This window comes from Condylura cristata, unplaced genomic scaffold, assembly GCF_000260355.1.
Source record: "Condylura cristata isolate star-nosed mole 26May11 unplaced genomic scaffold, ConCri1.0 scaffold00016, whole genome shotgun sequence".
NCBI lineage: Eukaryota > Metazoa > Chordata > Mammalia > Eulipotyphla > Talpidae > Condylura > Condylura cristata.
The window spans coordinates 5,068,606-5,080,854 of record NW_004567117.1 but is presented as its reverse complement, the minus strand read 5'-3'; the positions used below and the strand labels follow the sequence as shown (position 1 = coordinate 5,080,854).

Here is a 12,249-nt window from a genome sequence, read left to right as displayed (position 1 = left end):
ATATAGATATAGCTATAACATGGGGAGAAAACAATAAAATTTGTGCACAGGCACTCTTCATAGTGCTGTGCTTTAATCTGTTGAGCCACCACGCAAGGTCTAATGTCATTTTTATTGGCATGTCAGTCAATTTCCACAACACAGACTGTTCTCAGTAATCTGAACTGATAACATTCATGATCAATCATGGCTATTATAGCCTGGGAAAATACGCCACTTGAATCTTTTTGCTCCAAATCCCATGTTCTTCTCTTTTATGCAAAAGTTCATTCCTTACAACTCTACCCCTCACTGATTTTCCTTTCTTCTATTTGTCTGTGTATGCCCTAGTCTACTCTACCTACACATTGCAAACTCAAGGGTGTGGAAGGAAATTTTAAACTATTTTAATCTCTAATAACATCACTTTGGGCACATAGACCAAATCCAGTGTCCACACATGGTGTCCGTGACAGCATAGCAAGGGTAACTTATGAAGTTAATCTGGAAGATTTTGAGATGCCTTTAAAACATTCAAATGAGAGGTCAGATAGTTACATAAACTGTCTGGAGCCCAGAAGAGAGAATCTGAGCTGTGAATATCAATTAATGAATCACGAGGCAAATAAGTGATAATTGAAGCCATTGGTATAATAAGATCGTCTGTGGAGGGAACATAGTGTACATAGAAAGTCTAGCACCAGCCTGGAGGGACTTTTGATGAGAAATTCATACCCAGAATTACTCAGCATGTAGAAAGCATCCTGTTGTGAAAACAAGGGCATATCACTTGTGTCCGGCTAAAGAACAGTGAAGACTGATATAGGGACATGAAGAACATTCATGAAGTGGGCAACAACACCTTGGATAGAGTGAAGGGAAAGGAGATTGAGTGAGTGAGGACATGATGACAAGGACCGCACACTTCAGCTGTGCAGGGAAAGACAGGGTCTTTTCTGTTATTTGCTGTATTGCTTTTTCTGGGCCCTTCTACTCCATTTTCCCAGTGAACAGTGAGGAGAGTGAAACCTCTTACCCAATCTGTTGTGTCCAAATCTTTCAACCAATAGCCCAGTCTTGATGGCCCATGCTGAATGCTTTTTCTTCTTGGATGTTGTCATTAAGTATGTTTCTGTCTATTAGTTAAGCAGCCCCAACAGTGTCACTTTTGAGACACTGCTATTAAGATCCAGCTTAGGGCTCTCCCCATTGGTTCAGGAAAGCACTGCATTATGAAGCTCTCTGAAGCCACTGCAGCACAAGTTCGATCCCTCGCTAGGGAGCTGACCCACATGGCATGGCAGACCTCTCCTGACCTGCCCACTGCTCCCCTCAGCAGTGTATTTCAGTCCAGCTGTCTGCTCTACTCCCCACTCTGTCTTGGGTGAATCCTCTCACCGCTCCTGCACCTCTCGCTTGTACCCCCGTTCTGTATGAATAAATAAATCTTTAAAAAAAAAATCCAGCTTAATGTTTAAGGCAGCTGAGGGGAAGGTGACAAGAGTTTGGATAGAGAAGAATGGGCAGCAGGGAGGGGTTCTGGCATTAACATTGAGGTGAACAAGAATAGGGGAGAAACAGATGACACAGTACATTTGTAAAGAGGTCAAAAGCTAGGAAAATGATGTGTCTCTAGCAGAAGATATAGGTTAAAAAGACTCAGAAACTAGCTCTCCCTGGTGGTGCAGCAGGTTAAAGCACAGCACTGGGAGGCAAAAGCCACTTCAGCATGAGTTCGATCCCTGCCTGCCCCGGAGGTGACCACATGGCATGGCAGACCTCTCCTGGCTCGCCCACTGCTCCCCTCTGCAGTGTACTTAGTCAATCTACCTGTTCTGCTCCCCACTCTATCTCTGGTGAATCTCTCACCATCCCTGTGCCTCTGGCCTATACCCCAGTTCTGCATGCACAAATAAGTAAATCTTTACCAAAAAAAGCTAAAGCCACTTCAGCATGAGTTCGATCCCTACCCTGGAGGTGACCCACAGGGTGCCTCAGATCTCTCCTGACCTGCCCGCTGCTCCCCTCAGCAGTGTACTTCATTGATCTGCCTGTTCTGCTCCCCACTCTGTCTCTGGTGAATCCTCTCACCACCCCTGCACCTCTGGCCTGTACCCCAGTCCTGTAAGTACAAACAAATAAATCTTTAAAAAAAAAAAAGACTCAGAAACAAAGCAATATTAAATTAAAAACGCAAGAGTAAAACTTAACTTAGTGTCACTATTTAACACAGAGGTATCTCTTTGGAATCTCCCTCGCATAGGGGTGTACTGGGAATGGGATTTGGGGGAAGGTGCTCGAGGAGATACTCAGAACAGACACGGTGTGGTCTCTGACCAGAGATTAAAATCTAATAGAATCAATTTAAGTAAAGATACTACCATGTACATAAAGAGAAATAACAGGCTCAGCCTATTTAGGAAACACGCTGTCCACATGGCTTGTGGGGTTTTCTGTCATGAGACAAGAAAAGTAAAAGAATTTGAAGAAGTAGCTGTTGCCGAGGGGAGGGGGGTGACTAAATGGTAGGAGTTGAGGAGGCAAACCCCTTATTTCAAAAACTGTTTATGGTAGATTTTATGGGAGATGAGAGCACAGTCTTGTCAGAGATTGAGGACCCTAATGAGAACATTCCAGAACAATTTGAGAAGCCCAAGGGTGGTAAATCACAGGGAATGGGTAGCATTTATCCTGAGGTTGTAGGAGAAATAAAGTGTAAAAGAGGGGAGATGCTGACAGGGAGGTACAATAGAGCCTGAGACTGTTCCACTCTAAACATTGGGAGCCTCTCATGCTGTGCCTGCCTGTTAAGAAAACTGCCAGGGAAAGTCAAGGAGCACAGAAAGGTAAAGCTAATCTCCCTTCAGAGGTGCTTTCTGAAAGCCCGCTGTGTGTAGAATGGCCATGATTCAGTTCTATTGTAGCATCTCTCTTGAGGAAGCTCAAAGGACTTTACCAGCAAAATTGCTTACAGCTTCACTCAGAGACAGCTGTGTGCAGGCACCAGCTCTCCTGACAAACGCAAAAGCTGCTCACTGCACACTCCAGGGGTGCCCAGTGACTCCCCAGTGACATGGGCAAACTGTGGGTAGGGTATCTCTAGTTTTAAGAAAAATGTACTCTGGGAAAAGAGGGTATTTAGTTTCCTTTTATTGTATTTTTTAATTTATATATCTATTTATACTATTGTTCGTTTTAAAACATTGTTTACTTCCCCTTCATTGCCATAGTCCCCCCCATTCCTCCCACCTGGAGGGATCCCTCTCTGGTTTGTAATTGTCTGTTTGCTTTTGTTTTGTGAAATAAGTCAAAAGGAAAAAAAAATAAAATGGTTTCATTTACAGGAGGAATTTAAAAGAACCAAATAAGACATGGGGGGGAAACAGTGTATTGTTATTACAATACTGTAGTTGTTTTTCATTTAACTGAGGTAGTGCTGGGTTACAACACTTTATATGATTTAGGACTAAAGATTCACACCTTGGGGGAAAAAAAGAATAAAAAAGACATATTTGAAAAAAAAATACACTTAATGCTCAGTAAGTACAGTAAGCATACACTTAACAAAAAGTACTTTAATGAATACTAATAGTGCAATGTATTAATACAAAATAATGAGTATTAACTCAATAAAAGATATTTTTAAAATAATAAAAAAAAAAAAGATTCACAACTATCTGGACACCTGTTAGCACACCACACCCACCACCAAAGCTCCACAATCCTCCACCATACTGTGCTGGTTTCCCTCCTTCCCTGAACTCGTCACCTTTTCCCTTCCCGCTCTGGTATACTCTGTTCTACAGTCGGATTTCTAGGGATTGTTTTAGTTTAAATTTGTCTGTTTCTTTTCCTTTTTTATATTTCACTTATAAGTCAAACCATCCAGTATTTGTCTTTCTTCTTCTGACTTGCTCTGCTTAGCATAATCTCCTCCATTGCCATCTATACAGTAAAAATTCATCTGTTTTTTAATAACTGAGTAGTATTCAGTGTGTGTGTGTGTGTGTGTGTGTGTGTGTGTGTGTGTGTGTGTGTGTGTATGCTACATCTTTTTTACCCATTCATCTGTCATGATGTACTTGAGTTACAGGCAACTTGTTTTTAAAGGCAGATCACCATTAGAAAAATTTCTGACAGCTCAGGGGCTCATTCCTGCATTGCCACCATCTGTGAAGGCATCAGCTATAAAGACAGTGAAAAGTAAGCAGCTATCTGACACAGCATAAAATAACTGGCATTTATCCATCCCTTACTGTATACCAAGATTATTTCTTTTGTATGTTATTTTAGTGCTCACAATAATCCCATGAGGTAAGCACTATGATTCCCCATTTCACAAGTAGAGCAGCTAAAAAAGAGATGAAAAAACTTGCCCAAAACCACAAATAGGGGGTTTAACCCACAAGTCCAACCCTGAAATTCATAAACTCACCACTACCCATATTTCCTCTTGAACAGAGGAGAAAGTCAAGGCTTCCTCTGTGGTTTTCTTCCTGCCTAACCCACTTTGTCACCACAACCAGATGAATTTGTTGAGCATCAGCTAATTGTAAGGCCCTGACTTAAAATACTGTGACTATCTGTTGTGAATTGAAGTGGAGAAAGCCCCAATGATGAAGGAAGGTTAGAAACCTGACACCTTTCCTTCTGCCTGCACTGTTGAAAACAAACAAAACATTTATCCAGTAGGAGGTTCAGCATTTCATGTTCACTCTCATATCAAACTAGGGAGCAAACAGGTCCAAATCAGGACCTTGTCCTGTCTGTCACCTGCCACCTTCTGGCTTTTGCCTCAGACTGGGGTGTCATTTGTCACCACTCACTAGATGTCATTTCTCACCTCTCACCCTGTGCTGGCTCAAGGCAACAGTGTGGAGACCAACCCTCCATTGCCCCAGCATGTGGGGTGTTCAGTTTTGAAAATGTTCCTCTCATACCACCTCTCAGAGAGGTCGGTGCTCCCCTTTCAGAGAAGCTGACTTTTATCTGTTTGAAATCTTAGGTTCTGAGGGAGAGGGAGCTGGTTGGATGGTGGTGAGTGGTTAACTGCACCTCTGTGTTGTTGTGATGTGCTAAATATAGTTATTGAGGTGTCAAGCTGTGCATCTGAAACAATTTTACCACAAAAATAAATTAATGAAATTTAAATTCAATAAAATTAAAAGTAACATTAAATAAATAGTGTGTTCAGATGTACATGTTAATTGGAAGAAAATATTCCTCTGCTAAGAAATGCAGTAATTTAGGAAAATAATTCCTAAATAAATACTTATGTTTTCAAAAAAGAGAAGATTTAATTTTTATTCATTTAAGAAATATTTTAGGGGAAAACCGACTATGTCCCAAGCACTAATCTAAGGGTCAAAGGGAAACAGTGAACAAAGCAGGATCAGCCTGCTTTAAGATCTTTCCAGTCTTTCCATTTTATTTTATTTTATTGTCTTTAGATCTTTTCTTTAATTTTGCTTATTATTTTATATATGTTTACATCATTCTTCATTTTTGTACAATGTATGGTTTCTCATATTGGTTACCATCAACTTGAAAATCCCACCACTAATCACTCATGTACCATCACCATAATTCCTTGTACTCTTCCTACACCTGTTTTGATCCTATTCCCCTCTCCCCACCTGCAGAATGTCTCTGGTTTAAAGTTACCTGTTGATTTTGGTTTTTACTTTATTATAATTACTTTTTTTCTTTCCTCATCCCTTATTTGGATCCTCTACATTCCTCCTAAAAGTGAACATATTCTGTATTTTTTTTTTCTTTCTGGCTTATTTTTGTACAATGTATGGTTTCTCATATTGGTTACCATCAACTTGAAAATCACACCACTGAACACGATCCCTTCCAGCTCTCTCCATGTTGCCAGAGTGGCACACTGTTTATCTTTTTAATTGCTGAGTAATATTCCATTGTGTGAGTGTGGATGTGTGTGTATGTACACTCTTGATACAATCATATATTTCACAGCATTTGGGTTGTTTCTATAGCTTATCTATTGTAAGTAGTGCTGCAGTAAACATAGGGGTGCAGGTGACCTTTTGAATTCATGTTTTTGTGTCCTTTGGGTAGATACCTAGGAGTGGAACTGATAGATGATATGGAAGCTACATTTTTAGCAGTTTGAGAAGCCTCCAAATAGCTTTCAATCATGATTGGAACATGATTTCCATTCCCACCAGCAGCATAGAAGAGTTCTTTTTTCTCCACATCCTCATCAATAGTTATCGTTGCTAGCTTTTTTAGTATGTGCCATTCTCACTGGTATAAAATGGTATCTCATTGTGGTTTTGATTTGCATTTCCCTGATAAGGAGTGATGTAGAACATTTTTTCATATGCTTGTTGGCCATCTGCATTTCTTCTCTGGAGAAGTATCTTTTTAGTTCTTCTGCCCATTTTTTGAATGGGTTGCTCACCTTGTTTTTCTTGAATTTCTCAGCTCTTTGTAGACCTTTGTGGTTGGTCCCTTATCATTAATATTGTGTGCAAAAATTTTCTCCCAATCAGTAGGGAGTCTTTGTTGTGATTAATGTCTCTTATTGTACAGAAATTTAATTTGGTGTAGTCCCAACTATTTATACTTCCCTTCACTATCTTTGCTTTGGGTGATATGTCCATTTTAAAATACAGATTTTTGGGGAAATAATTGAGATGCCTCAACGGTATTTACGGAGAAAAAGTTTTATTTACAAATTTCTCCAACATAACTAATCAATGCTACAGTGCTGGAGTTTGTGCTCAGTGATCTATGTTGTCATTCAATCCTCATATGACCAACTTGAGACAGCGGATGTCATGCCCTTGTCCCAGTGGGTGGCCGAGTCTTGATGGGCTGTAATCAAATGGCTGATGAACAACAGCCTTCCTCCTCGTACTTATGCCCTCATGCCTTAGTAAACTCACAGGTGATGGTTGAGGTAGAACCACAACCACACCTCCCAGAAGGCTGGACCAAGATTTACAACCATCATTTGTCATGGTGTATGTCATAGATGTCCCTCAAAATCTCAGCACTTGTGAATGACTTAGTACAGTTCCTCAGACTTTAAATCCAAGAAATAATTTTACTGTGATTCATAGGAGTCTTAGATCTCTGCCTTAGATCTGTGCTTCAGGTCTGTAAATAATCAAAAATTAGTTGATAATATTTACAGTAAAATGCAAATAATTATAACTCTTTCCCAGACTTGAGGAAACCCAGTGGTCTATGTTAAAGAGATATGGATGCTTTGGGGTCAGTGGGATGTAAAGCTGAGGTGGTTTGTCCCAATCCCTCCAAATCACATACAGTGCTGTAAACCAGTGGTACCGCAAACAAATAAGCTTAGAGAGAAAAAAAAAAGAAGCAAAAAGTGGTCTCTGGGAACCCTTTAAAAACAAAATCAATCAAGCAATCAATCCTTCCCGGTCTTAGTAGCAAACTAGCAAGTGTGGGAGGTATTTAATGCAGCACAGATTTGAATGGTCTCCATGTAATCTGCTCAACTAATTGCTTTTGTTAATTGTTTCTTTTCATTTGCAGACGATCATTCCCGGGTGAGGCTGCAGACCTTAGAAGGAGACACCAACTCAGATTATATCAATGGAAATTATATTGATGTATGTATTTGTCAGTAAACCCAACTGTCTCAACACATCCATATCATGCTTCTGCTGTAAGCGGGTGGATGGATACTCGTTGGTCCAGCTTCACAATCAAACACATTTGCATTGCCCCTGTACTCCGTAAAACTTTACAATGAACTAGGATATCCCTTTTCTCAAGACAGCCTATTAGCTGATGAACTCCTCTGGAACATTCTATACCTTCTTTGTTCCCCATGTTTATATAGACTTAGATAACACACTACCTTTTTTTTTTTTTTTTTTTAGGTCAACAACTTGGATTACTGACACACACACAAACTGTTTGCATATTAATAGGACAAAACTCTCTAATTCCTAATTTGATGATTTGCAATCTCTTGTCATCACTGCACTTTTAAGTTGCCTTCAAAGCAGTCTGCAGCTGTTAACCAGGACTTCTAGTGCAGGCAAGACACGGCATTAAATATGCAGGCTGTTTAATTATTGAAGACTGCTTCTTTGTTCATTCTGCATCATGTTAACTTAATGTCTTACATTAGAATAAATTCTTTAGGAGGCAGCATGTTTTCAGCTGAAAGAATGAATGAAATCAAAAGTAGACTGAAAATCAAGAGAAAGTTGCTATTTCTTCTAAGGCCCAAGTTACTTCTAAGGCCCAAGTTTACATTGAACAGATTTCAGCTCTCTGTAGCTCCCAAGGCATCCTCTGGGCTTATCCATTTATGTTTCTTGGCCCATCAATACTTCCCATGGACAGATTTCATCCATATATATGGATTCTTTTCTTGACTGAGAGTTACTCTGATGCTACTACAGTGCTAGTATTGCAATCTCTAAGCATTGCCTAAAAATAACTATGAGGTGTTATTTTTAGTGCTAATTGGGAAGATTTGTCAGCTTTTGGTTATAGATTGGGAGGTAAGGCCTGAGGAATAATTATTTGAAGAATAAACTGTATTTCATTCTTCTAATGGAGAGACCTGTGCCATTTAGATAATGCCCATAAACATAGTCAACCCAAGTTAATTTTTGTTTGTTTGTTTGTTTCTATTTTTATTAAAGCAAAATTTCTTTCCAAAGTGCTTTGCACTTACTCCTTTATTCGGAAAATGTTTAGAGAATAACTTATAGGAAGCACAGAGATGTCCAAGTCTTCTTACCTTCTTCCATGAGCCTCACAATTTAGAAACTGGAGTAAGAAACATCTTTCTTTAACTTTCCTTCCCTTGGAAAGTTCCATTCAAGCCTGTTCATATGCCTACCCAATGTTCCCCTTTGTTTACTGGGTCATTGAGCATAAAGACAGTGTCCAGGTCATTTTCAAATTCCCTGCACCTGGCATATTCCTGAAAGTTGATAAGCACTTTTTAAGTGATTAATGAATCTCTGACTGAAATACTTAATGTGATCGGATCAGGTGTTGTCATAAATGTAAACAGAAATAGGAAGTTGGAGATTTGCACTCAGCTTTAAAGAATAGAGATACAGAGATTTGTCTAAAGAATACATAGAAATACCATAAAAGTAATGAGAACATCAAGATTAAAATTAGTTTTAATTTTAACAGGGAAAGTCCCTTATTCACTTAGTTAATCAGATTTTTGAACACCTAATTGTCAGTTACTGTCCTGGACACTAGAAAATAACTAAACAATTCAGACCATAACAACCCCCCCCCCAAACTCTCTACTCGAATGGAGCTAATGCTCTAACTAAAAGAAAGAGACAATACATTAGTTAATACTATATGGTCTATTAGGTAGACTTAACGTACTGTAGAATAATAGGGGAACAGGATTGCCAGGTTTGAAGATGGATTTCAATTTTGAATAGTATGGCCAGAGTTAGCTCCACTGGGAAGGTGACATTTGAATAAGAAATTTGAGGGAACATGCATTCTGGGTTTACAGATAATGCAAGAAGTTCTTGTTGTGGAGCATGTCTGTTGAATTTGAAGAAAAATAATCAGGTGAGTGTTGAGTATTGGTGAGGCTTTATAAAGAGAGGGAGTCATAGATGATTTGAGATGAGTGATGTCATGGAGCCAGGTGACATAAAAAGTCATAATGACTAGCTTTTACTAAGATGGGAGATCACTAGAGGGTCTTCAGCAGAAGAGTGATATGATCTGGAGTCAGAGAGGGGAACAAGTTGTAGGTGGTTAACAGTAGAAGCAAGGATACCTGCTAGATGGCTATGGAAACAGAGACATGCTGGTATCTTGGCAAAGGTGATAACATTGAAGAGTGAGAGATGTTAGAATCCAATGTCTGTGCTTAAGACAGGACCAGTGGATTTGCAGTGGGGTCAGGAGAAAAAGAGGAGTAGAAGATGCCATCAAGAGATGGAGTTGTCGTTAGCTGATGAGAAGACAGTGGTGGAACAGATTTGGGAAGGAGGTAGAGAGGATGTGAGGAGTTCAGTTTTAGATGTGTTAAACTTTTGATATATATCAGACACCCAAGAGAAGGTATTGAGCAGGCAGTTGATACCACACCGAGGTTTCAAAGGAAAGACCAGGCCAGGCTACAAGTATAAAATAATGTGCTGCTTTTGTTCATTATTGTTGACTTGTGTTTAAGAGCAAAAAAAAAGTCTATCTTGTATGGCTTTGTTGTTTTAGATATCTGTTTCCACTCCAAATTTCTTTATTCTGTTTTCCACTGGCTTTGGACTCAGTGTTTTGGGTCAGCTCAGGAGATAGAAACAGAAATTACTAAGATTCATTGTGATATTATATCTTACCCAGGTGTAATTTTCTCTAAGTTCCCTTTATCTTTCCCAAATATCAATGTGTTTTGCTCCCTTTCTTCTTTGGTCTCAGTTTTCATTTCTCTCCCCTCTTGCAAGGTCATGTAAAAAGAAGTCTTGCAAAATGTCTACCATTTTAAATTCCTGAGCCTGACCACAGCATCATGTGATGATATTAGAAGTGCTTGAGAATGATGTTTAGTATTACTGTTGCTATAACTGCCTATCTGGTATAGTGGAATATGTGTCTTCAGCCTTGGCACATTGCTAACAGCATCCAAACCCAAATGAAATTCTACTCCACATTCCGGGCCAATTTACACTGCAATAGGAGTCATGGTCATGTGACTTGAAAGCATACCTGGGTGGTTTGTGTGTGATGCTCATCCATTCTCATCCCCACCATGTGAGTAATTTACACTCAGCCCTGTGCAACCACTACCTTTGCTTATGCCTCTGCTTATAAAGGAATTCAGTGGTCCTGGATCTTTAACTTCCAAGAGATGGATCTGTTGGTATTTATATTTGCATTCATTTTGGCAAACCTCTTATATGACTTCTGTGCTGCTTATTGATTTTAGCTATGTCAAGTTTTCTTTCTCATTTCCTTTTAGGGTTATCATCGACCGAATCATTATATTGCTACACAAGGTAAGTTTATTTCAGCTTTGATATCTTTCTTTGTTTCTTTGCCCAATCTCTATCATTTGTGCCAACTTCAGCCTTCCTCAGAATGATACCCACACTACCCCAGCAGTGTTTATTGCAGCTCTAGCCATTAACACATCAAATGTTCTGTTCTTGTAGTTTAGTTAGAACTTTATGCTGAGATCATTGGAAGAAATGTGTTGCTCAATTTATTATGCATTAAATTTGTCTATCTTAAGAGTTAACCTGACACTTATAAATTGTTATATCATTAAATAATGAGGTACTGCATACTCCATACACAGAGACCTACTGGCTACTGCTAGGAATCCAGCAAGCGCTCATCTCCCAGAAATTGTGGGCTAGTGGGGAAGGTGGGAAGTAACCTGTACATTGACAATGATAATTAAAAACCTGTAGAAGAGGTACAGAAAAGATGTTAGGAAAACTTAGAGAACAGAGAAGTTGCTCTCAAGCAGGATGATCCAAAAGAAGCTTTGTGGAAGAAACAAGATCAGGAAGAGAAATTGTAAATGGCAGAGATGCCCTGAGCAAAAATCTGGAAGGAAACTGGTGGATCGTGTTAGCTAGAGAAAACAAAAGAAAGTTGGAGAACTTGCTGGGTGCGGGGGGGATGGGGTGGCTCCATACTATCTTTCTGCTGACAGTAAGAGGAGTCACCTATGGAAAGTAAGGTTGTGAGGAGTGAAGTTTGGGGGAGGAGGAATCATCCTGAGAGACCTTCTAAAGAGTGCTGAGAAGTAGAAAAGTTCTAGGACATTCTTTCACTTTATTATTTCAATGTTGTTGCTAGTAACAAATTCTAACCCCAGAACAAGATGTGGGAAATCAAAAGGATGTGACCTTCTAATAATTAGGAAATAGCAAGAGGGTGCCCAACCGAAGGTGAAGGAGCAAGGGAATTAAGGATGCCAAACAAATTGCAGTTGGAAAGGCAAAGGTTGAAGGCAGGGTCACAGAGCTCAGTGGACCACATGGAGAGAGAGGGGCGAACCGATTGCGGTCAGACTCAATTAATGAATCGGCTGAGGGGGAAAGCAGTTGTAGCCAGAGAGCAGAACTTCCAACACATGGAGTAGTACTATTCAGTAGAAATTTCTGCAGTGGTAGAAATAGTTTGTGTGCTATCCAAAACAGTAGCCACTGTCATCTGTGGCTACTGAAACTCAAAATGTATTGGTGGACGAGGAAGTGAATTTTCATTTTCATTTTATTTTTTTCCAGCTTATTGATTTTCCCAGTTGCTTAC

General features: G+C 39.6%; 1 protein-coding gene across 5 annotated transcripts in view; it reads left to right on the top strand.

The window, feature by feature from the left end:
- Positions 1-12,249, top strand: part of PTPRM (protein tyrosine phosphatase, receptor type, M) — a 558,641-nt gene that overhangs the window by 467,561 nt on the left and 78,831 nt on the right. For all 5 annotated transcript variants that reach the window (XM_012725901.1, XM_012725900.1, XM_012725902.1 and 2 more), the window contains 2 exons: positions 7,516-7,592; positions 10,946-10,982. In XM_012725901.1, the coding sequence (XP_012581355.1) occupies positions 7,516-7,592; positions 10,946-10,982 (114 nt within the window). The remainder of the gene's footprint in view (positions 1-7,515; positions 7,593-10,945; positions 10,983-12,249) is intronic.